Here is a 24,349-nt window from a genome sequence, read left to right as displayed (position 1 = left end):
AAGTTAGTAATCCTTGCAAACCATTACCCCCTCACAGACCACACCGGATCATAGATACTCAGATCATGTCCACACGGCACGCATCTTCTGTGGACTGTGAAGCTGACGACAGGTTCTAGAGGCCGAGTCCACCTCAGGACCGTCGCCAGCGTCTGGAACGGGAAGGTCAGCACCGAGGGCTCACCTGCACCCGGACCCCGTGGTACACACACAGCCAGAAGAGCAGCAGGGCGCACAGGAACACAGACTGGAAGAGGTCGTCCAGCATCCCCGGGAACCAGCTGTTCACCAGGAAGGACAGGGGAAAGAACGGGTCTGGAAGGCAAGAGGCAGGCAGGCAGGCCTGATGAAGGCGGGACCGGCGGGCGCCGAGCCACAGGAGGGCAGGGCTCAGGGCGGCCTTCTCCCCGGTCAGAGCCTGGGGGGATGGTAGTGAACTAAAGGCTGTCTTGTTTTGCAAACTGAAAAGCCACTGAACAGATTGCTCTGGGGATGACTGCAGAGCTCCATCTGCTCCTGCCAGCTGCAGCTCTGGAAGGAAACGCTTTCTGGGGCAGGGGACAGGGGCAGACAGCTGGGCTCCCACCCTCAGCCAAGTCCTCCAAGCGGGGGGTTGGGGGGGAGTGCCCGCCCCTGCGAGTCCTGGGGCCACGTCCTCTGGCCACGTGGAGGCGCTCCTGCCTGCTCCCTGCTCAGGGCCCCATCGCCCCCAGGATGCCCTCCAGCTCTCGGTGTGGAGGGGGGCCGCGCGGAAGGAAGGGCCTACCGTTGTAGAGCAGCAGCAGAGGCAAGAGGATGGACATCCACTTCTGCTCGATGCCCCAGTCTCGCATGGAGAACTTGCGAAGAGAGTGCGCGAACAGGCACTGCGAACCAGACCAGGCCCCGTCACCGTCTCGGCCACCCCACGTGGCATCTCCTGACGGCTCTCGGCCCACATCGAAGGTCTGGGGCCAGCCCAGACCTGCTGCATTAACCCTGGGCTGAACCGAGACCACCAGGGACAACCGGGCCTTTATCCCAGGACAGGGGTCGGATGAGGACGGTCACAGCCGTGACCACTCCGGCCTGGCCTCCTCCTGGGCAGGCTGCTTATCAGGAGGGACCGCCCAGGGCACAGGCCACACGCCCCCGAGGTGCGACTCACAGGGGACAGCAGCTTCTGGGGGACACCAGGGCGCCCGGAGGAAAAGCCCCAGAATGAGGCTTACAGCCATGTCAGACGGCGGGCCTGTTTTCAAACACATGCCTGAAGGGGCCCGGCTCCTGGGAGAGGCTTCTTTACAGCCTTTAAAGCATCACACGGTTTGGGATTTCTAGGCCTGGTGTTGTTTCTTGTTTTTACTGCGATCTAACATAAGCCAGCAATCTCCTAAGCAATTTGGACATCCTGGGTTGATGGTCCATCTGTCAGAATCAGGCCTGTTTCTCTCATTTGAGAACACAGGGCCCCGGGGGCCAGTTCTTTGGGCCCCAGAGTCTGGCTGCAGAGCTGCAGGCAACAGGAATCTAAGAAACAGTGAGGATCTCTGGTCCGGGGTCGATGGCACTTTCCCACCTCCCTCCATCAGAGAGCTCCCCGGGCGGGCAGGCCCTGGCCAAGCCCCCTCTCTCTGAGCTCTGTGGCCGGGTGTGGCCCTCCAGCCACTCCCAGGTCACCACCTCCTGGCACGTTCCTCCACATCCCCTGTGCCCTTCCGCAAGTGGTCAGTCTGCGAAGCAGCAAGTCCCTTGGGTGGCAGCTGGAGCAGCCACTGCTGCAAAGAGCAGACCATCTCCTGGACCTTGGCACGGGGCAGGCAGCTGACAAGGGCAAGACACCACTCTGCAGGCCCCCTTCTCCTTCCTTCAGTTTACAGATGCCCACCCCCGCTGGAGGAGCACTGATGGGGCTGCTTGTATTTTATAACAACAGATTACTGCCTTCTGTAATCGCCCCCCAAAGTCATGGTGCCCTTGTGGACAGACACCTCGGATCCCAAAGGAGCCCCGAGCCTGCACGTCCATCCCCTTATCCTGAAAAAAGCCCAAAGACTAAAGGTCTGGTCCACTTCTCCAAATGTAAAAACCCAAGAACCTGCTGAGTCAACATTCAAAGAATGTCATTCAAACAAGGCAGGACTCCTTCCGCCCAGGTTACATGACACTTGTCACTGAACACCCATGACAATTCACTTGCTAGTCAGTCACCTGTAACTGCTATGACACTATTCAGAAGTCCTTACTAACGACACCACAGCATTCTTGCAGCACGGCGCCTGGGCAGAACATAGAATATTTTGTACCATCAGGTCGGCCGACTGGATGGAGTGTCTCAGAGTTCAGATAAATCTCCCGTACTCTGACAACCAGAATTTATAAACTAACTCTGTCCTTGTTAGGATTCCATGAGGTGAACAGTACTTACAGTGACAATGAAGGTGAGCACCACAAAGACGAACCGGAACCAGATTTCCAAATGGGAAAACGCAGGGTCGTAAGTCTTCCACTAAAATGGAAAGCAGGAAAACAATCACATCATTAACAACAGTCATCTCGAAATGTGAGACTACAGGGAATTTAAAATGTTCTCCTACACTTTCCGACATGTTCTAAAACTTTAACACTTAGTACATTTTTATATTAAAGGACACATACTTTGAACCAAGAGTTGAAAATGGTTTTAAACGGTAACATACTAATGATGAATCTGGCAGATAAACTGTTCTATAATAATAATAAGAGCATTTGGCTTTTAAATCTCACATCAAAGATTGATCAATGCTATCAATCTCTTTATTAGAAAAAGCCATCAGTGGGTAGGGGGTGGGAGAGACAGAAAAAGCCATGCTTTCTATTAAAAGAAAAAAAATAGTTTTAAAAGTGCAAAAAATGTGAGTAGTTATGATGGTCTAAAAGACACTAAGTGAAACAGAAATATGAATCTGACACAAGAAAACACTGGAATTACAGCCGCCAGTCCTCTTGCTGAGCAGTCTCACTCACGTCAAGTCTGCGGCTACCAGGCCGAGGAAGGGGCCCTGTGTGCTGACGGCGGGCGGAAGGCAGCCCTTCCCACCCCACTGAGCAGCCAGGTTCATCCCCAGACCCCAGGATACGCGCTGCACCGCACCAGGAAGGACCATCATGTCCGTGCTGAATTAAGATCAGCTGAGTGATGTAAAAACTGTGACAGAGCGACAATCGAGTGAAAGACTCAGATTTCCCTCACCTGCCTGCAACGTTAAATCACACACACACACACACACCGAACACGAAGCAGTGAGGGCCATGATCGCCCGCTCAGGGGGGAGGGGTGCACCCTCGGGTCACCCCACACTGTGCAGGAAGCCAAGCCGACCCCGCGGTCTCCCTGAGTTGTGAACACCCCACGGTGAGGGCAGGGACAGAGCTCACCAGTCTCACCAGTCGTGACTCACGGGGCAGAGCACTGAGAGAGCACAGAGCTAGCTCCGGACACCTGCCAAGGTCGTGCCCCCACACCTTCAGCCCAATGTTGATCTGCACGTGAGTGTGGATAATCCACCCAAGGCCGGGAAATCCCTGAAAGGAGCCCTGGCAGGCGCGCAGGGCCAGCACAGCGCCTGCTCCACGGGCAGGATCCCTGGCACGCGCGCAGGGCCAGCACAGTGCCTGCTCCATGGGCAGGATCCCTGGCACACGTGCAGGGTCAGCACAGCGCCTGCTCCATGGGCAGGATCCCTGGCACGCGCGCAGGGTCAGCACAGCGCCTGCTCCACGGGCAGCAGGAGCACACACAGGGGTCTGTGGAGCGCACCGCCAGCACGTTTTTTCTCGGCAGTGGGGCAACATCAGCCTTACACTTGGTGCTGCTCTGCTTCCACCAGGCAGAGTTTAAAATCCAGGCCTGAGGAGATCGTTACCACGTCCTGGACAGAGCTCAGCGATGTTCATGAGAGTACAGAAGTCCAGCAATCATAAGGTCTGGCACTGACTCAAAAATACGAGACGTGTAAAAAAGCAAGAAAATACGAAACACGATGAGGAAGAAAGTGATCCATCAAACTGACCCTGAAATCACAGAGGATGGAACTGGTAGGCAACGGACTTCAAGCAGCCAGAGGAGCGTGAGGCCGAGACCGGGAGGCTGATCGACAGCCGATGAGACACCGCAGAGGGCATAAACGTGAACACACAGCAGAAGAACTGACTTAACACGAAACAGAATAAACGCACAGAGCATCAGTAAGCTCTGAGACAACTTCAGGCGGCTAAGAAGATGTATTAATGTATCTGGAGTCCTCGGATTTCTATTGACGGGAAAAAATCAGGAGAATAGAAAAAATATTTGAAGAAACAGTGGCCAGAATTTTCCCAGATTTGATGAAAACTATAAACTCACAAATCCAAGAAGCTAAACTATACTCTAAGGACAAGAAACAGGAAGAAAAGTACACGAAGGAACACCATAATCAAACTGTTAAAGAGAAAAAAATCTTAAAATGAGGGTAGGGGATAGGTAAAGGGGAGGAAAACCATTGTAGAGGACAAACATAGGATGAGAGATTTCTTGTCAAAAAATGCAAGCCAGAAGACCAATATTTTCACAGTATTGTAAATCCACACAGTACCACTACACACCTATCGCTGCTGTCGTTCAGTCGCTCAGGTGTGTCTGATTCTTTGCGACCCTGTGGACTGTAGCCCGCCGGGCTCCTTTGTCCAAGGCATTCTCCAGGCAAGAACACTGGAGTGGGTTGCCATTTCCTCCTCCAGGAGATCTTCCCAACCGAGGGACTGAATCTCCTGCATTGGCAGGTGGATTCTTCACTGCTGAGCCATCGTGGGAACCACACACCTATCAGAACAGCCAAAATGACAAAGACTGACCTACCGAGTGTGGATGAGACGAGATGGGAAACAGCTGGAACTCTCGCAGGCGCTGACCGACGCGTGAGACAACACGGCCGCCGCGAGCCCAGCGTGTCTTCGTCAGTGACACAGGCGCTGCCACACGAGTCGGCAGCCCACTCCTGCGCACCCAAGGGAGTGAGAGCGCACGTCCACGCGAAGGTCTGGACACGGGGGTTCACAGCGGCTCTGCAACAGCCCCGAACTGCAAACAATGCAGACGGCCACGAGCAGGGGAGCGGATAAACCAACTGTGCTGCCTTCACACGGGGATTATCACCCAGCAGCACAAAGGGAAAAACTACTGAGCACCCAGCATCAAGCAGTGTCCAGGTATTAACGCCGAGTGCAAGAACTCACACCTGTCGTATGATTCCACTTATATAAAATTCTAAAAAAATACATATGAGTCTGCAATGCAAGCCGAACTATTAACAATTGATGTTAATAGAAAAGTGGAAATCACGGTGATTAAGAACATACGAATTGTGACATCAGAGATTCGGGTTCAAACTCCAGCTTTTCCATTTCCCAGTTGGGCAGTTTACTTAATTATATTAAACCTCAGATTTCGCTTCCATAAAGCAACTGCTCTGTAGAAATATCGTAACATTTAAGTAAGCTGATGCACAGAACAAGTGTAGTGCAGACCCTGGCAAAGAGCAAAAGCTCAGCAAATAACAGCAGCTATAATAAATCCAAAAGAACACAGCTACTGTGATGATTGCTGAAGAGGAAATGTAAACAGGTGCAAAAGTTAAAAGGAAAGAATCACAATCAAAGACAAACCAAACGACAGGGGTGGGTGAGCTAAACCCGGGCTGGGGCGGGGGCAGGACACTGCTGTGCTGTGCGCTTTGGTAAAAGGCTCTTAAGAGGGTGATGTTCAGACAGACGACGGAAAGGAGAGATTCCTCGTTGGGGAAACACGGTGCTCTCTTCTTTCCATATTCTCGAATCAGAAGGATGCAAACAGCAAGGTCTAAAGCACAGATGTTATCACAGGACGAGAGCAAAGTGCACCTGAGCTCGGACATTGGTCTCCAGGCCCTATCTGAGTTCAACTTCTGCCTTGTGAACTCCACGACACAGGAAGAACGCTGACTGGATTTTCTGAGGACAAAGTTTGAGAAAATCAGTCACACAACAAAGAACAGAATCCAGATTCAAACTCAAAGGTCAGGAGAGGCTGGGGCAGAAAGAACACTGAGAAGAAATTTCGGAGCAGAATGTAATGTCTGAGCAGCATCTGAACTGTTAGAAACCAACCAGAGGCTGGAACAAAGGAGACCAGGCTGACTTGGGGCCAAGGGGAGAAAACCCAGAGTCTGAGGGATCCGTAAGGGAAGAAAAGAAAGATCCTCGGAGGGGATGAGACAGCCATCTTCAAACACCTGCAGCACGCACAGACAGACAAAGAATAAACTCGCTCTGTGTGGTCAGAGACAGGACATGAACAAAAGCAGTGTGACTGTGACCACGGCCGCCATCTGTCAGCACACAAAACGAGCAGGCGCTGGGCACGGCCCCAAGCTCAGCCGACATCCAGAGGCCTCCAGGCAACGGGGGAAACCGCAGAGGCGTGAAGGCACTTAAGGGTGCAGGAGGCACCCACACACCTCTCAGAGAAGGAGGCCTGGTCATCCAAATAAAAACCTGTCTACAAATACTCGCGGGCTTCCCCTGTGGCTCAGCTGGTAAAGAATCTGCCTGCAATGTGGGAGACCTGGGTTCGATCCATGGGTTGGGATGATCCGCTGGAGAAGGGAAAGGCTACCCACTCCACTATTCTGGCCTGGAGAATTCCACAGACTGTAGAGTCCATGGGGTCGCAAAGAGTCGGTCACGACTGAGCGAGTTCACTTTCACCATACATACTCGCAGCAGTGTTATTCCTAGCAGCGGAAGGATGGAAACAACCCGAATGCTCATCCACTGACGCCTGGGTACACAAGAGGCGGCACGCACACACAGTGAAACAGCATTCGGCAAAGGAGGAATGAAGCGCTGATGCCAGCAAAGCACGGACGAACTCTTGAAAATATGGCTCAGCGAAAGAAGTTGTTCACAGAAGAGCATGAAGGGCATGATTCTGCTCGTATGAAATGTCCACAACAGGCAAATCCATACAGACAGACGGCAGACAGGTGACTGCGGGGCTGGGGGAAGGGAAGCGGGGGCCAACCGTTCACAGGCCGAGTTTGTGTCGTGTGAATTAGTGTGTCGCATGAACACATCACAGAACAGCGCGATTCGAGAAGGGAACCCACTGGTACCCTCATTCAACAGTCACAGCTGTTGAGAAGTAGCTGTTCTACGACAAGGAGACAAAAAAGCAGAAGCAATGGTGGCACCGGGATCTGAACCCAGCTCTTCTGTCTGGTCTAAGACCCGCGTTCTCGGTCACCATGCTGATTGTTCTGACTCCCAGTGAGCAGAGGGGACAAGGAGGCTGATGTCAGCTGGGCGAGAGACAGGGAAGTCTAACCATCAGAGCTTCCCAGGTGGTGCTAGTGGTAAAGAACCCATCTGCCAGTTCATTAGACATAAGAAACGGGGGTTCGACCCCTCGGTCGGGAAGACCCACTGGAGGAGGGCATGGCAACCCACTGCAGCCTTCTTGCCTGGAGAATCCCATGGACAGAGGAGCCTGGTGGGCTTCAGTCCATAGCGTCACAGAGAGTCGGGCATGGCTGAGTGACCCAGCACACACAAGCATCAGAGCTGTGCGACTCAGGGACCTGAGAGCAGGGACCCCTCAGAGGCCAGCCAGATCTAAGTCCACTCAGGCCTGGAGGCGGCGGGCCCACCTCCCCAGAGGACTCCCCCCAGTACCTTCCAACTGCAAGGCTACTCAGAGTCTCTAAGTCTCAGGACACCACGGTCTTCCAATTCCACGCTGATTCAAGCTATTCTTCACTCCATGTACACTTAATAAACTGGGTTTTTTAATAGTTCTTAGAATTGTACACGTCTTCCACCATCCAAAATAACACGATTTTGATGCTGTGATTTATTTCGGTCATTCCACAGAGAATGGGCGCTACGCAAACGAGCCATGGAAACGCCGTGCTCGGCCGGTGTACTTACGGTGAAGTTCATTTCCTTGATGGGCCGCTTCAGGTGTTCGAATCCCACAGTCACTGTATACTTAGTGTAATTCAGGTAGCTGAGGTGAGCCACGATGATTTCTGCACATTTCTGCAAATGCACAAGCAAGATCTGTGTCCTTAAAGCACGCAGGACTCACTCTCCCCCAACTGACTTGTGAGGTGACCCATTCCAACCACAGAGGATCAGCACGGAGCATCTCCAGGGAGCTCGCCAGGAGCCCAGGGGAACTCAGATGGCAGCCAAAAGCAGTTCTTAGAAAGAAAGAACCAAATGGACATATTTAGAAACAAATAACGCATGATTTACAATCATTAGACCTCCTCTACTTCATAGGATTCAAAATAGTATGTCACCTTGAGAATAGACTTCTGGTTGCCAACGGGCAGGGAGGCATGAAAGAGCTGGACTGGGAGTTTGGGATTGGTAGAAGGAATGTTATTTGGGTTTCCCTGGTGGCTCAGATGGTAAAGAATCTGCCTACAACGCAGGAGATCCAGGTTTGATCCCTGAGTTGGGAAGATTCCCCTGGAGAAGGAAATGGTAACCCACTCCAGTATTGTTGTCTGGAGAATCCCATGGACAGAGGAGCCTGGAGGGGTACAGTCCATGGGGATCACTATTATATACTGGATGGATCAACAACAAAGTCCTGCTGGGTAGCACAGGGAAGTATATTCAGTATCCTATGATAAACCATAACGGAGAAGAATACGAAAAAGAATACACGTATGTATAGCTGAATCACTTTGCTGTACAGCAGAAGTTAACGCAACACTGTAAATCAACTGTACTTTCATAAACTTAAATGATAATATGTCACCTGAATAAAAAGGTGAGTTAATGCAACATGAACTGACATTTTCACAAATACACTAGTGCAGGAGGCACGCCAGCGAGGACACGACTCCTCAGGGCCCTCCGCCTGACCTTCCTTCCTCCGTGGCCCGTCTCTGCAGTCGCTGTAGGATGCAAGGGGTGGATTAGGCGTTTCCCTTTTCTCCTCTGGCCTGTGGCTCCCACACAGAGCCCCTGTGGTCTCCGTGGTGTACCCACGGACAGGCCAAGCCCCAAGTTTCGTCCTTTAGGATCAAGAACAGGCCTTCTCGGGTCTCCCCCGCGGATGTGGACGTGGACTCTGGCCAAGCCAGCCCGGGGCCACGAGGAACATGCAGGCTGCCCGGTGGCACCTGCTGGAGCCACGGCTCCAACTAGGGCTGAGTCACCTGCTGTTGGGCAAGGCTTCCCGAGCCCGGGATGTCCTGAAGACGGCAAGAGGGCAGCTGGCAGGGCGGGGAGCTGCCCTAGGGGACACGAGAGGAGGCAGAGGAGGGGGGTGTGCAGCGTCTTCAGGGTGGAGAAGGCAGCTGCTGGGCTGGTGGTCCCCGCGGCCCCCACGCCCGCCGTCCCTCCTGTCCATCCAGCGTGGTAGTGGTGGGGGCGGATATCCGGGCTCTCATGCCAGCAGGTACAGCTCCAGCTCTTGCTTCCTCGCCCACCTCAATCCTCACCGCTCTCCACCAAGCCCCAGGGAAGGCACAGCCCCCCAACTTTACAGATGAGGAAGAGACATTTCAGAAACTGGCCCACTGTCCCCGCTAACACGGGACCAACAGAGGAGGAGGAGGGGGCCAGCTCCACGGCCCGGGCCTCCCCAGGGGACCCAGGGCAGGGCCTGGGCTCAGCTGAGCAGCAGACACTGCCTGAGTACATGGGGCAGGGCGCACTGTCAGCTCCGCCTCCGGGGGGCCCGGTCTGCTCAGGTGGCGGTTCTGACCCATCTCAGGACCATCCAGCAGACATCAACACAGAAGGGCCAGAGCCAGCGGCCGGCCTTGGACAGGACCACTCCCATCTGAATGCCTTCTCGCTGGGAAAGGCTCCCCAGCCTCTCCTGTTACTACCAGGAGGTGTGCGTGGATGTCAAGGGCACAAGCTTCGGAACAAAAGCGCCTGGGCTGAAGGCCTGGCACTGTCGCTCACTCATCATCTGTGTCATCCTGGGCCAAGGTCCCGCCCTCTCTAAGCCTCAGTTCCCCCTTCTACACAAGGGGGCTCTCGCAACAGTTCCTGCCCCCGGAATGGAATGAGACCACATGTGGAAAGCACCGCCATGGGGCCACTTCCTGATACTATAACCAGACTCGATCTCTCCAGGGCTCCCCGTGCTGTCCACGCCCCACCTTGACCTGTTAGGTTCCGACAGAGCCTCCGTACTACGGCAGGACCTGCTTCCCACTCTTTGGGTTTCGCAGAACACGGTGCCCTACAGTGAGGGCTCCTTTCCCGCTGTGGACCCTCCCCTCTGCCAGCCCGGGGCCACACGCTGCACCAGGGCGGATGCTCAACAAAGGCGGGCCGCTCCCACGAGGCCTGGCTCCCAGTGCCCCACGTGGGTCGGGACGTGCATCCCACAGCTGGGAACAACCCAAGGCCCAAGCGATCCAGACAGACCACGGACAGCGGCAGACCACCCTCACATGAGGCAGTGTGGCCATGCCAGACAGGCGGTGACACAGACAGTACAATCAGGCGGCAGGGTGTGTGCTTGTGTGTGTGTACTGTGTGAGTGCACACGTGTGTGTGCATTTCTAAGAATTTATAAGGTCTTGGTGCATGGTTGGGTGGGTCTTCCATGCCATCAGTGGCATTAGCGTCTTTACCTAAGAAAGTAGCTCCACCTGCAGGAATGGGGCAAGACTCCGCCGTGGACCAGTCGCATGGACTCACCTCTGCACACGTGAGCGTCCGCGTCCGGTTGTGAACTTTGTTATGGATGAACTTGGTGGTCCCGTCCTGAGCTACACCATCAACCTTAACAGTCATGGTGAAGGTTGTCTGAATAGATGTTTCTACAGAAGAAGAATCCTGGTATCAGAGTCCACAAGGGCTGGTCACACCAGCAGATGCGTCCGGCTGCCTGGATGTGTGTCAGCCCAGGGAGGTCCCTCTGCAAGTGGGCAAAGCTGACACCCGCCAGCAGACACCCTCCCTCGAGGATCTGCCTCTGACCCACCGCCAACCTCCATCTCACAAAAGGCCAAGTTATTTCATGGCTGATAAAGTTATATTTTTTACTTTCCCATATACATTTTAATCTAACTTCATACCAAGATAAACATAAGTTTCTTATTTTTCTGATTATATGCTCATTGTTAAAAAAACATCTAGGAACACAAATGCAAAGATATACGTAAAGTATTAAACATATAATCCCACTGCCGGAGAAACTGTGATTTCATGTTTGGGTCCACGATTCCAGATGGCTTTCTAGACACACAAAGGTGTAGTGCTTTCGGGTTTTTAGTGCTTTTCTAAAATGTTACAAAAAGGGGTTGATTTTTTATTCTAAGCATTTTTTCCACTTAATTTACTGCAGTCATTGGGTTATCTTTCCAATTCTTTCAACTGAAGCACCTCTCTGAATCACAGCATGTAGAGAACGAGGTGGCGTATGCTCTTGGTTCTGGGGGAGCTGCCCTGGGTGGACAGAGCGAGGTCATTGCCGACGGTGGGTGCTTTGGACAGGATCTCTCGGCATTTGCACCACAAGTATTTTGAGGCCAGCTAATTCTTCACTGTGGGAGTCTGTCCTGTGGCTGCAGGATGGTGAGCAGCCTCTCTGGTCTCCACCCTCTGCTAGCAGCCCCTGCCCCCAGCTGTGACAGCCGTAATGTCACAGCGTCCCCGGACGCTGCCAAGTGTCCCTAGGGCACCGGGACCTAGTTCTCTCCCGGAAGCCCCTGGAGGAGGCTGCCGCTGGAGCATCACAGCATGCAGGCTTTGAGCCAGGCTGCCCAGCACCCCTGGGTGAGGCCTGGCACCCAGAGCATGACCAGTAGCCCTGAGGGCCTCCTGGGGCTTCCGGAGGGCAGCACTGTCACTTGCCCTGGAGGACATTTAGGTGGCTTCCAACTTGCTGGTATTAGAAAGAGTAATCACCATCATTATAATTCATCTTTGAGCAGTTGCTAGAAGATTTTAAAGCTCTTTGAACCTTAAATCATTCTAAAGTGTCAGGCTTCATACCTTTTGATTGATCCAACTCGACAACACACGTCAGCCACAGCTGCTGATTATATGTAGACAGCGGTTTGGAAAATATTTGAATTGGCTTTAGCTGAGGCAGAAAGAAACAGAAGTCAAGTAATCAGGGTGACTTTTTCAGCTGAGTCTCCAAATGCCTCATCTTAACATACAACATTCAAATTTACAAAAAAGGTTGAAATGTTAGCTTTGGAAACAAAAACATGTAGTTTTCCTTTAGACAATATAAGTGAAATTCTGCCTTCCAGAAAAAGAACGGACTAACTTTCTCCTGCAGTTCACTTCTGATTCTCACCAACAACATCTAAGCAGGTGGTTTCTACCCCCTACAGCGTTGAGACAATATAACCACTTAAATAACAAGAAAAGGCCTCCTTGGAGGAAAAAAAAAAAAAAGATTAAAGTGCATAGGATGATGCAAATAACAAAATAATGAAGGATACCAATGAATATTTTCATATTCACAAGAATCATTTTTTTAGTATCAACATGCCAGGGGTGTCACTGACGTCTGTTATTTTCAGCTTTCATGGTCCTGGGAATAAAAATTAGAGGGGACCATATTGCCAAACAGTGAGAGATTTTACTTTCTCGGGCTGCCAAATCACTGCAGATGGTGACTACAGCCATGAAATTAAAAGACGCTTGCTCCTTGGAAGAAAAGCTATGATAAACCTAGACAGCGTATTAAAAAGCAGAGACATCACGTCATCCACAAAGGTCTCCGGAGTCAAAGCTATGGTTTTTCCAGCAGTCATGTATGGATATGAACATTGGACCATAAAGAAGGCTGAGCACCAAAGAATTGATGCTTTTGAACTGTGGTGTTGAAGAAGACTCTTGAGAGTCCCTTGGACTGCAAGGAGATCAGTCAATCCTAAAGAAAATCAACCCTGAATATTCATTGGAAGGACGGATGCTGCTGCTGAAGCTCTAATACTTTGGCTCTTCAGCATAGAGCTGACTCACTGGAAAAGACCTTGATGATGGGAAAGACTAAAGGCAGGAGGAGTAGGGGATAACAGAGGATGAGATGGTTGGATGGCATCACCAACTCAATGGACATGAGTTTGAGCAGGCTCTGGGAGTTGGTGATGGACAGGGAAGCCTGGTGTGCTACAGTCCATGGGGTCGCAGAGTCGGATACGACTGAGCGACTGAACTGAAGGATTTTGAACAAAAAGTATGAAGAAAATTTCAATAAAGATTAAAAAAAAAAAAAAGATTTGCACACGAGAGGAATCAGGATGAGCTAACCAGCCATTGGAAATGAACTGCGGCTCCCTAAGAGGTAACACCACCATCCTTTCTCAGCACTGAGGTCACAATTACAGCAGAAAAGGTAATTTTAGCAAATGAGGACCCAGAGACCAGCAGCTGAAGTGGAGTAAGAAATGTGGGTTGCCTGAGAAGCAAGCTGCAGGGCAAGGGGGAGGTTAATCTTATTGACCCTCTAAGCAGGACCATTTCTTAGTGACTCAGAAATTTACAGGGCCCACCAGCTGCCACTTAGACCCAGTCTTACCTTTTTGCTATTATTTAGTGAAAAGTTAGCTGCAGAAGTCTGGATCACTTTGGGTCCTAAAGCGTAACAGAGAAAGAAAAAGCAGGTTATAACTATATTGATAATTCATCTATTGATTTTTTTCCCAAATGCCAAGAATGTCTCATATATTATAGAGAGGTAGTCTTTTTCCTGGTCTGTCTTTAGAGGCTTTGTACACACACACACACACACATATATACACAAATACACATACATATGTATGTAAAATATATAAACATATGAACACAGACATGCAACATCTACTCTGCTGCACACGATGACCTCCCAACGCAGGCGAACAGAACGCGACAGCACACGACAGACACGATTTCCACGGACTGCGTGTGCAGTTCCCCTCCCCGTCCCCTGCTCTCTGGGAAGGCTCTCTCTGCAGTGTGTGGATTTAAGAAAGCACCAATGACACAGATACCGTCTACACAGTTTGTATAAAGACTTCTGCTAAAAAATTATACACCTTGATCCATTCACCCAATTAATCCAACCTTCCAAAAATATTAAATTGAGGATTTTAAGAAGGCATGATATATACTAATATATTCTCAAGGTTTTTACTGAAATAACAGAGAATCAAGCTTCAAAGGATCTTACGCCGTGATATTTCAGAGCTTTTCGGCCTTAAAAGTCGTCAAAGGAAACCCTGTAAACCTGATTCCACTCAGAGCTGGATTGTGCTGTAGCAAACCCCTGGCAGCCTGCTGGTGTTCCAGGCCATCCTGCAGCCACGCCCAGCCTGCTGCCAACCACCCTCTGCTTGGAGCAGGAGATGCCTGAGTTGACTCAACCGGGGCAGGGGCACCCTCTGGGGCATGTCCATGAAGGCTGAGACAGGAAGGAGGTCGGCTCCCACAGACAAGCTCATTTCAAAATGACTCACAATCCGAGTGCACTCCTGCCCCAGGAAGTGAGGCAGTCTGGTCTCTCAGGAAGGGTTAAGAACTGGGAGTCAGGAGGTCTTGACTCGAGTCTCAGCTAAAGGCTCTCTGGATCTCATTCCCTCATCTGCAAAGCCCCATGGCTCCTCAGACGCTCCTAACTCTGAAATCCTGACGGCCTCACTCTAGAAAGTAACTTTCTTTGGCGTTAGTGGTACAGAACCTGCCTGCCAATGCAGGAGACACAAGAGACACAGGTTTGATCCTTGTACTGGGAAGATCTCCTGGAGAAGGAAATGGCAACCCACTCCAGTATTCCTGCCTGGAAAATCCTATGGACAGAGGAGCCTGGTGGATTCTGGCCCATGGGATTGCTAAGCGTCGGACATGACTGAGCAACTGAGCACACATATCAACAGAAAGTCACTGGGAGCAGAAGGCTTGTGATGGCGATTTTGTATTTCCACTCGACTGGGCCCACGGTGCCCAGATACCTGGTGAAACATTACTCTGGGCATGTCTGTGAGGGTGTTTCTGGATGAGACCACCTTCCGAATCAGCAGACCAAGTAAAGCGGGCTGCCCTCCCGGTGTGGGTGGGCCTCGTCTGAATCGGTGAAGGCCTGGGCACAGCAAAAGCGGAGTCAGGGAGGATTCGCTCTCTTCTCCTCTGTCCTCAAGCTGGTAACACGAGCCCTCACCCCTCTTCAGACGAGGAACTACGTTGTCGGCTCTCCTGGGCCTCCAGCTTGCTGACTGTGGAAGCTCTCAGCCCCCATAGTCATGAGAGCAGAGGCCTTATGATAAAGTATCCCTCTTTCATCTCCCCCCGCCCTCTGTAGCTCCCATTGATTCAGCTTCTCTGGGGAACCCTGACTCACACAGATTCTGGTACCGAGAGCGGTTCCCTAGGATCAGCGGGGAGAAGGTGAGTCTTCTACACTGGCTCTGGGGTTTCTGGAATTGATTCTCTAATCTGATTAAAGATGCTAATGACTGTGTGTCCAGTAGTAAAATGAGCACTGATGGTCCAGGAACATACGCAAAATATTTTCATTAGATGCTCCTAATCAGCCATTTATTACAAGGAGCAAGGAGTTAAGCGAATCTGTTTAGGGATACTTCAGAACATTCTTGGAAAACTAACAAACATAATGCAGATGGCGGGTTGCTCCTAATGTCACTGGACAAGGTGGTGAGAGACAAGGAGGAGCCCAGGGACTTGAATTCTCAGCTCAAGGGCCACATGCCTGATCTGAAAGCGCCTGTGTGGGCCCTGACGGAGACCCTTATTTCCTACGGCCACAGGGCTGAGACTTCTGATCACACTAGAATCTCATCCTGCAACTGGCTGAATTACAACCCTGCTGAGCAGCCAGCCTCGCAGGAAGCCTCCCTGCTGAAGTGACCACGCTGACCGGGAGTGAACAGGAGCCTGTTCTGGGGACACGCAGGAAGGTCCTGATGAAGCTGGGCACGCTAAATTCCCACAAGTCCCTTCCCAGTGGGATGCTCTCCCCATTCCCCTTGGAAGGGGCCTTCCTGCCTCCTCTTGATGGACCAGCCCTGCCCCACCTAAGCAATCAAGGATGGCTCCTCGGAGGCAGTGGCCATGCAGGACCACACCGTTTCTCCACATGACCCGCCCCCTTCACCTTGAGACCTGTAACTAGACTCGCATCCCAGCAGGCCCCAGAGGGGAGGCACAGGACCCGTGAGGATGCGCACCGAGTGCCTGAAGAACGACCTGAGTTTCCTGATTTATGCAGACAGAAACCCAGGGAACACGGTGTGCGATGACGGTGGAAGGAATGGGAAGCCGTCTCAGGCCCATCGGATGGATACGGGTTCACTAAACAGAGATTCTGCACTGAAAAGCTGCAGCTCAGGAGTCGGAAAGGGCTCCCAGGGTTTGACTGGGTGGTTGGCTAAAACAGGGACCCAAAGGTGGTTCTAGTGAGTGAATCAGAAATGCTGCACCTGCCCAGGTTTAGTGTATGGTGGGGGGGGAGCCACAGACTTAGGGAGTGGGATTGCTAGGGTGGATCTGTCATTTAAGACCTACTGGAAGAGTCCAGAAGACACGCCTTTCACCACTGCTGTGAGAAATACATTCATTTGTGAGGGGAGCCCCGAGCATCCTTAAAGGGCGCTATGATTGTCCTGCTCTGCAGGCCGGGCCTTACCATGGGAACTACGGCCCCCAAGCTGGGAAACAAGATGCAGGGGCAGGAGGTGGATCCCAGGGGTGGCAGGGGCCACGAGGTGACACCAACTGCCAAAGGCATGGTGGGTGTGCTCACCGTGATGGACAGCAGAGTCATGGCAGTCAGGCAATCTGATTCCCACAGACCTATGGCGTTAGCTAACTGATGGTGGTGGTCCCAGACGTGAAATACACAGGAAGCCTAACAAGTCCTTACTTGATCTGCATAAGCAGGAAAGTTCAAGTCAAACGTACGAAGGTCTAACGTACGTCACAAAAACAGAGAACCATAACCCATCAGTAGTTTCCAAATACGAGCCAGTTTACAGACCCAAAGGCCCTTGAACAAAGGGAAGGTTGGGTCCCCTTAAGAAAGCACCCCAGTACACCGCCAAACACTTGTACCGTCAGTCATCCTCCCAGAGGAACCTCTGGTCTTCTACTAGGACAAGTGCACTGGGGAAAATCAGATCATTAATTTGGGGAACTGCTGGACACTGGCTCTGAACTGATGCTGATTTTAAGAGACTCAAAATTCCGATGTGGTCCACCGGAGTAGGGACCTATGGAGGCCAGGTGATCAATGGGACTTTAGCTCAGGTATGCGTCACAATGGGCCCAGCAGGTCCCCAAACCCTTCCTACGGTTAATTTCCCAGTTCCGGAATCCATCATTTGAATAGATAAACCCAGCAGCTGTCAGAGCCTGCATACTGCCCCCCCCCGCCCTCCATGGTTACCTCATCCCATGCTCACCGCTCTCACCCCTTCCCCAGAATCTGCTGCACTGGAACCGGTTAAATGGCCCGTCTCCTCCATCAAACAGCATGTTCTGGATTCCCCAACGCCCAGGGCAGGTCCCAGAGCAAAACAGACTCTTCCAACACACAGAACATGGTCAAGGCCACCCAGCGCTGCCGAGCTGAGCGTAGGCCTTGGCTGCTGTGAAGGGCAAGACCAGGTCACCCCTCTGTGCATCACCCTCCGTAATGGGGTCATCAGGGGCTGAGAGCAAGTGGGGTACAGCTAAGCTGAGTTGAATGGCACTGCGCCAAGGTAACTATAGATGCTAAGAAGGTCAAAACTGCTCCTCACCTCAGGGAACATTCTCAAATTTACTCTGTATACAAAGACACCATCATCCTGATACGAAAACCAGACAAAGATACTATTAAAAAAGAAAATTACAGTCCGGTATGTTTGATGAGTATAGACAGAAAAATTCTCAACAAAATATTAACAAACCAAATCCAATAGCATTAAAAAAAAAAGATACTCCATGACCAACTGGGATTCATCCTAGCGCCACAAGAATGGTTCAACACATGCAATGTGATATACCATATTGATAAAAGATAAAACCCACACGATCATCTCAACAGACGTGGAAAAAGCATTCGATAAAACTCAACCTCTACTCACTCTTATCAAAGTGGATAAAGAGGGAACCCGCCTCAACATAATAACAGCTATTTATGATAAACCCATAGTCAACACGATACTCAATGGCAAAATGCAGAAAGCCTTCTTGTTAAAATTTGGAACAAGACAAGGATGCCCACACTCACCACGTCTACTCAACAGTGCAAAGTTATCCAAACTGGAAAGGAAGAGGTGAAGCTGTCATTATAGAGAAATGGACAGGAAAAACACAAGTTATCCAAACTGGAAAGGAAGAGGTGAAGCTGTCATTACAGAGAGATGACATAATGTTACATATAGAAACCCCTAAGGGTTTCACATAAAAACTATTAGAACTGATAAATTCAGCAAGGTATCAGGATACAAGATTAACATACAGAAATAAGTTGCATTTATTTACACTAACAATGAAATATTAGAAAGCGAAAGTAAAAAAAAAAAAATCCCTTTTAAAATCATATCAAAAAAATAAAATATTTAGGAATAAATCTGGCCAAGGAAGTAAAAGACTTGTACACTGAAAACTATAAACATTGGTAAAGGAAACTGAAGACGATTTAAAGAAATGGAAAAATATCCAATGGTCGTAGATTGGAAAAATATTGTCAAAATGGCCATACTACTCAAAGCAATCTACTGATTTAATGCTATCCCTATCAAATTACCTGTAACCATTTCCATAGAACTAGCACAAATAATCCTAAAACTTATATAGAACCATAAAAGACCTAGAACTGCCAAAGCAATCCTGAGGAAAAAGAACAAAGCTGGAGGCATAACCCTCCCAGACTTCAGACAATACTATAAAATTAGAGTAATCAAAACAGTGTGGCATTGCACAGAAACAGGGATATGAATCAATGGAGCAGAGTAAAGACCCCCAAATAAACCTGGACACCTGCTGTCAATGACCTCTGACACGGCAGGCAAGCATGAACACACAATGGAGAAAGGACAGTCTCCTCAGCAAGTGGTGCTGGGCAAGTGGACAGTCACATAGAAGTCAGTGAAGCTGGAACACATCCTCACATCGTACACAAAAATAAACTAAAAATGAATTAAAATTTTAAATGTAAGACATGATACCATAAAATTCCTAGAAGAGAATAGGCAAAACATTCTCTGACATAAAGTCATAGCGCTGTTTTCTTAGGTCAGTCTCCCAAGGCAATAGAAATAAAAGCAAAATAAACAAAAGGGATCGAATCAAACTTACAAGGTTTTGCATAACAAAGGAAACTGCAAACAAAATGAAAAGACAACCTATGAGCTGGTAGAAAATATGTGCAAATTATCTGACTGACAAGGTCTTAATTTCCAAAATATACAAGGAGTTCATACAACTCAAAAAAAAACCCCGAAAAACAAAAACAACCAATCCAAACAAAAAACGGGCAGAAGATCTAAACAGACATTTCTCCAAAGAAGACATAAGAGGTCTAAGTCGCTCAGTCGTGTCTGACTCTCGGCGATCCCATGGACTGTAGCCCACCAGGCTCCTCTCTCGGTCCATGGAGTTCTCCAGGCAAGAATACTGGAGTGGGTAGCCGTTCCCTTCTCCAGGGGATCTTTCTGACCCAAGGATCAAACCCGGGTCTCCTGCACTGCAGGCAGATTCTTTACCATCTGAGCCACAGGAAAGCCCAAAGAAGACATACAGATGGCCGACAGGCCCAGGAAAAGACACTCAACATTGCTGATTACTAGACAAATGAAAATCAAAACTATAATGATGTCCCACTTCACATTGGTCAGAATGGCTGGCATTAAAACATCTACAAATAATGCTGGAGAGGGTGTGGTGAAAAGGGAACCCTCCTACACTGTGGATGGGGATGTAAATTCATATGCAGAACAGTACAGAGATTTCTCAAAAAACTAAAGATAGAGTTTCTATATGACCCAGCGCAATCCCACTCCTGTGCTTATACTGGGACAACACTATAATTCAAAAAGATACATGCACCTCTATTCACAATAGCCAGGCCGGGAAACTACCGAAACGCCCAGCGACAGATGAGTGGACAAAGCTGTGGCACACATGTACAACTGAATACTACTCAGCCATAAAAGGAAAGGAATGATGTGTGCAGCGACATGGATGGACCTACAGATGACCGTACTGAGTGAAGTAAGTAAGAAAGAGAAACAGAGACCGGATGCTATCCCGTTTATGTGGACTCCAAAATACGACACAGACTCATTTACAAAACAGAAACAGAGTCTCAGATACAGAGAACAGACCTGCAGTTGCCGAGGCGGGGAGGGGAGGCGTGAGAGAGTTGGATTGGAAGTTTGGGGTCAGCAGAGGCAGACTATAACATACAAGATAGACAAACAAGGTCCTGCTATATGCCACGTGGACTATATTCAACGTCTTGTGATAAACCGTTAGGGAGAAGAACATGAAAAAGAATATTTATATATATGTATGGCTGAATCACTTTCCTGAACAGCAGAAACTCACTCAACTTTATAAATCAATTATACTTCAAAAAAAAAAAAAAAACTGTTCCTCACCTCTGATCCCAACGAAGACGGTCAAGCCGAAGCAGACGAAGAAGACAACGAACACCAGGACGAAGTGATGCTTGGAGAGCGTGTAGAGCCGCATGGGCGCCAGCCTGCAGGGAGAAGCCTGGGTGAGGGGCGGCAGGCGAGGGCCTCCCCAACCCGGGAGCCCCAGACCAGGCGACCTGGCTCACCAAACTGTCCAGATAACCTCAGTGACCACGGCCGGGCTGGGGGCCATTCGGTGTGTTCTGGGCCCAGCAGGGCATGGGGAGGGTCTCTGCCACCCCGAGCTGCAGGGCCCCCAGGCCAACCCCACCCTCATGGGGGGAGGATGTATCTGAGAGTCCACTTGGTACATGCGGACCAGGTCAGAGATGCAGGAGGCTGACCCTGTCCACTCCCCCACCTCCAGCGGTCAGAGCAGGGCCCAGGCCAGGAGGCCCTAACTCCTTGCATGGGGACTATCATTTGCCAGGGTCAAGCCTGGACCGGGGCAGGGTGGGGGGCTTCCAGGCACGTGTCTACCTCATCTTCTTCCAGCCCCCGGCTTCGGGCTTCCTGTCCAGGGTCCCTCTCAGCCTGAGACCCCTCGCTGGCCCCACCCGTCGGGGTGAAGCTCGGCCTGGCCCTCGCTGTGGGGTCTGGGTTTGAAGCCACTAGGCCAGTCGCCTGCAGGTGTCTGATTTACGCCAACAGGAAAGCCGTCCCATCCCGAGGGTCCGTCCTAACACTCATTCCTCTGGCGCCTCTTATTCATCCCTCCTTTCTTCTTCCGTCACAAGCAAATGGTGGTGTGAAAGGTTATCACGTCTCTTCTAGAACTCCCTACTCAGGGGCGGGCCAATCAGGACGTGGCAGGGACCTTTGACCAGCAGCCCCAGGCAGGCTGGATTGCAGGCTCCGAGGACCCTGACCCAAAGGGGAGGCTGCCCCCTACCCCAGACCCTGAAGCCCCGAGAGATCAGGGCCTCTGGGGTTTTCCGCTTTGCTTTGCTTCCCTTGTTCTTTTTATGACCCAACGTTTCCTGGCCTGAGGAGCTGAGGAAGCAGGAAGGAGTTTCTCACGCCTTCGGAGCAGGCAGGGGATGACACAACCCCCTGGAGGAGGAGACTAAGGCTCTGAACCGGGAAAGGAGGGAAGATTGTTTGCTCTTTATCAAGTTCACAGCTGTGAGCACACACACACGCACCCTCTCCCTTGCAGACCTAAGGCCACAGCTGGCCAGGAACACAGATGGGCGGCCTCCCAGAGCAAAGGGGCCCCGAGTCCTCTGACATAGCGCTCTCCTGTGGGGCCTGCCAGGCCCGAGTGAGTGAACTTTCAGATTGGGCGGCCGGCAAAGAAATGAAGAAACAGGTGTCTTCCGATCTGGGACTCGGGTGTGAAGGTGGAACCACAAACAACCCCGGTGGGTGTGGGAAGTGAGAGCTCGTGAATTAAGTGGCCTGATCCCAATTCAACTTTGGGATCCTAAGGATCGTAAGAAGCCTGAAAGCCTTACACTATTAGAGCCAGACGCGAGCTCAGCAAGGAAGTCCTTGGATTTGCAGGTGGGGAAACCGGCAGATGGCAGATTCTTGTCCGAGATGCCACAGCTCTGCCCTCGGCAGTCCTGACGGTCTCCTGGGTCACACCCACACACCCACACCCCACCCCCGTGAGAGACCTCAGTGCACCCTGCAGAGGGAGGACTTGATCACCGGTGCACGCGGCATCTCCACACTCATGCGTGCTCAGTCACTCAGTCATGTCCGACTCCTTGCGGCCCCATGGACTGCAGCCCCCCAGTCTCCTCTGTCCATGGAATTCTCCAGGGAAGAATACTGGAGGGAATTGCCACGCCCTCCTCCAGGGGATCTTCCCGACCCAGGGATCAAACTCGCATCTCTTTTATCTCCTGCATTGGTAGGCGGATTCTTTACCATTAGCGCCACCTGGGAAGCCCTCCAGGCTCATAACAGCACACAAAGCTACATGGACTGGATGCTGGGGAATGTGCAGACATGTTCAGACATCAAGGCCACCGCCCCAGTGAGGACCGGAGCTCTGACAAACATGCTGGACGAGGACACGCAGGGGAGCCTGGCGGAGGGTGTGCAGAAACACCCGCAGTCTTCACCACTCTTCCGTATGCCTGAAGTTGTTTTAAAGAATTACACCAAGTCACCCACGGCGTGCACACCCCCCTCGCCCCCGCCCGCTGCCCTCAGGGACTCTGAGGGCACCAAGGGCCTTCCAATGGCTCAGAATAGATGACCTCTAAGCAGAGGACAGAATAAGAATAGTTATATTTAATGCTTGAATTTAAAAACATATCATCAATAAGACGCATTATCAGTGATTTACTATATAAAAGCACAGTTCCTCTGCAGGTGAGAAGGCTGGAGTTCCTGCAGCACACAGACCACTCTGGGTTTGCTTCCAATTTTCTCCTCGGGGGCTCAGTAAAAACCTGCCATTTCCCTTTCCACTTCAATCCAATTTATTAGCTATTTTCCCAGCTCGGCAACCAAGTCTCACCCAACTGGACAGAAGAAAAAGATGTGGAGGAGGCAAAATAAACCCCCAGGGTGAGCGAATGGCATCGCACAGCCAGCCCAGCTGGCCTGGGTTTGCAGGGAATGGGCTGGGCCCCGGGCCTCCTGTCTCTCTGCTCCCCACTTCCCGAGTGGCAGGACCCCACCTCATGCAGGAGGGATGTGGCGGCCCGTGTCCTGGGCCAGGGGATACCGCCCAGACCACAGACAGACTGACGACGTGCCCCCCTCCACCGGCCTGCTTGCCACGAGTCCCTGAACGCTTTCAAACAGCGCACCCAGAGCTTTCAAGCTGGCACTGCTGGCCCGCACTTCTGACGCCAGTCCAGAGAACTCCCAAGACGCCACCACAGACGGGAAAAACACAGGGCGAGAAGTCACGGGACTGCACAGGCCACCGCCCCGTGAAGCCACCCAGCATCTCGGGCTCTGTGCCTCCTGGCGTCCTTTCCTGATCGGGCACCCAGGGGTCCCTCTGCCCAGTCCACCTCCTTGCTGAACTGCCCACACATCCCCGCAGTCAAGCTAAAGCCTAAACCTGCCCATACCCGGGCACGAACCCGTGAGCAGACGGCCTGCAGCCCTGTGACCAGGCCACCAGCAAGCGGGTCTCTGCTCAGAGGCCAGAAAGCGGTGGAGAAAAAAAGAAAACGGATGCGGCCTCAGACCCTCCTCCTCCACGGCCGCCCACCCTCTTCTGGAAACTCTCCAGTCCGGATTCAGGACCCCACGCTGCGGACCCGCGGGCGCCCACCATGCATCTCCTGATTTGTCTCTAACACTCCTCCTGCCCCCGGGACGGTCCCCAACTTCCTGCCTGCCCCGGACCGCACCCAGAAACTGTGGCTCCCGAAACATCTTGGAAGTCCTACATCACTTCACGGTCAAGAGGTTTGAAACTGAACCCATGAAAAAAAAAACAAAATAGCATCAAGGAAACCTCGGCTTCTACTGCCCGTTTCCTGCCTCCCACCTTTCTCCACCCCGACGTCCGAGAGCCCTGGGGTCACTCGCCGCCCGTCTCTCATGTATCCCGCACCGCCGGCCCGGAAGAGGTTCATCCTGCACCGCCGGCCCGGAAGAGGTTCATCCTGCACCGCCGGCCCGGAAGAGGTTCCTGCCGCACCGCCGGCCTGGAACAGGTGTCGCCTCGCTTCCTCCTCATCTCTGCTCCCCACACACCAGCCTCCCAGTCCAGGCCC

General features: G+C 51.5%; 1 protein-coding gene across 3 annotated transcripts in view; it reads right to left on the bottom strand.

Annotated features, from left to right (window-relative positions):
• TMEM181 (transmembrane protein 181) overlaps positions 1-24,349 on the bottom strand; it is a 63,200-nt gene that overhangs the window by 12,102 nt on the left and 26,749 nt on the right. For all 3 annotated transcript variants that reach the window (XM_002707841.7, XM_059889969.1, XM_059889968.1), the window contains 8 exons: positions 20,616-20,719; positions 13,556-13,611; positions 12,013-12,103; positions 10,714-10,835; positions 7,963-8,073; positions 2,408-2,488; positions 767-866; positions 185-315 (listed from right to left, as the gene is read on the bottom strand). In XM_002707841.7, coding sequence (XP_002707887.2) covers positions 185-315; positions 767-866; positions 2,408-2,488; positions 7,963-8,073; positions 10,714-10,835; positions 12,013-12,103; positions 13,556-13,611; positions 20,616-20,719 — 796 coding nt within the window. The remainder of the gene's footprint in view (positions 1-184; positions 316-766; positions 867-2,407; positions 2,489-7,962; positions 8,074-10,713; positions 10,836-12,012; positions 12,104-13,555; positions 13,612-20,615; positions 20,720-24,349) is intronic.

Source organism: Bos taurus, chromosome 9 (assembly GCF_002263795.3).
Source record: "Bos taurus isolate L1 Dominette 01449 registration number 42190680 breed Hereford chromosome 9, ARS-UCD2.0, whole genome shotgun sequence".
Lineage (NCBI taxonomy): Eukaryota > Metazoa > Chordata > Mammalia > Artiodactyla > Bovidae > Bos > Bos taurus.
Note: the sequence above shows the minus strand (reverse complement) of the source record. Positions and strands in the feature narration are given on the sequence as shown.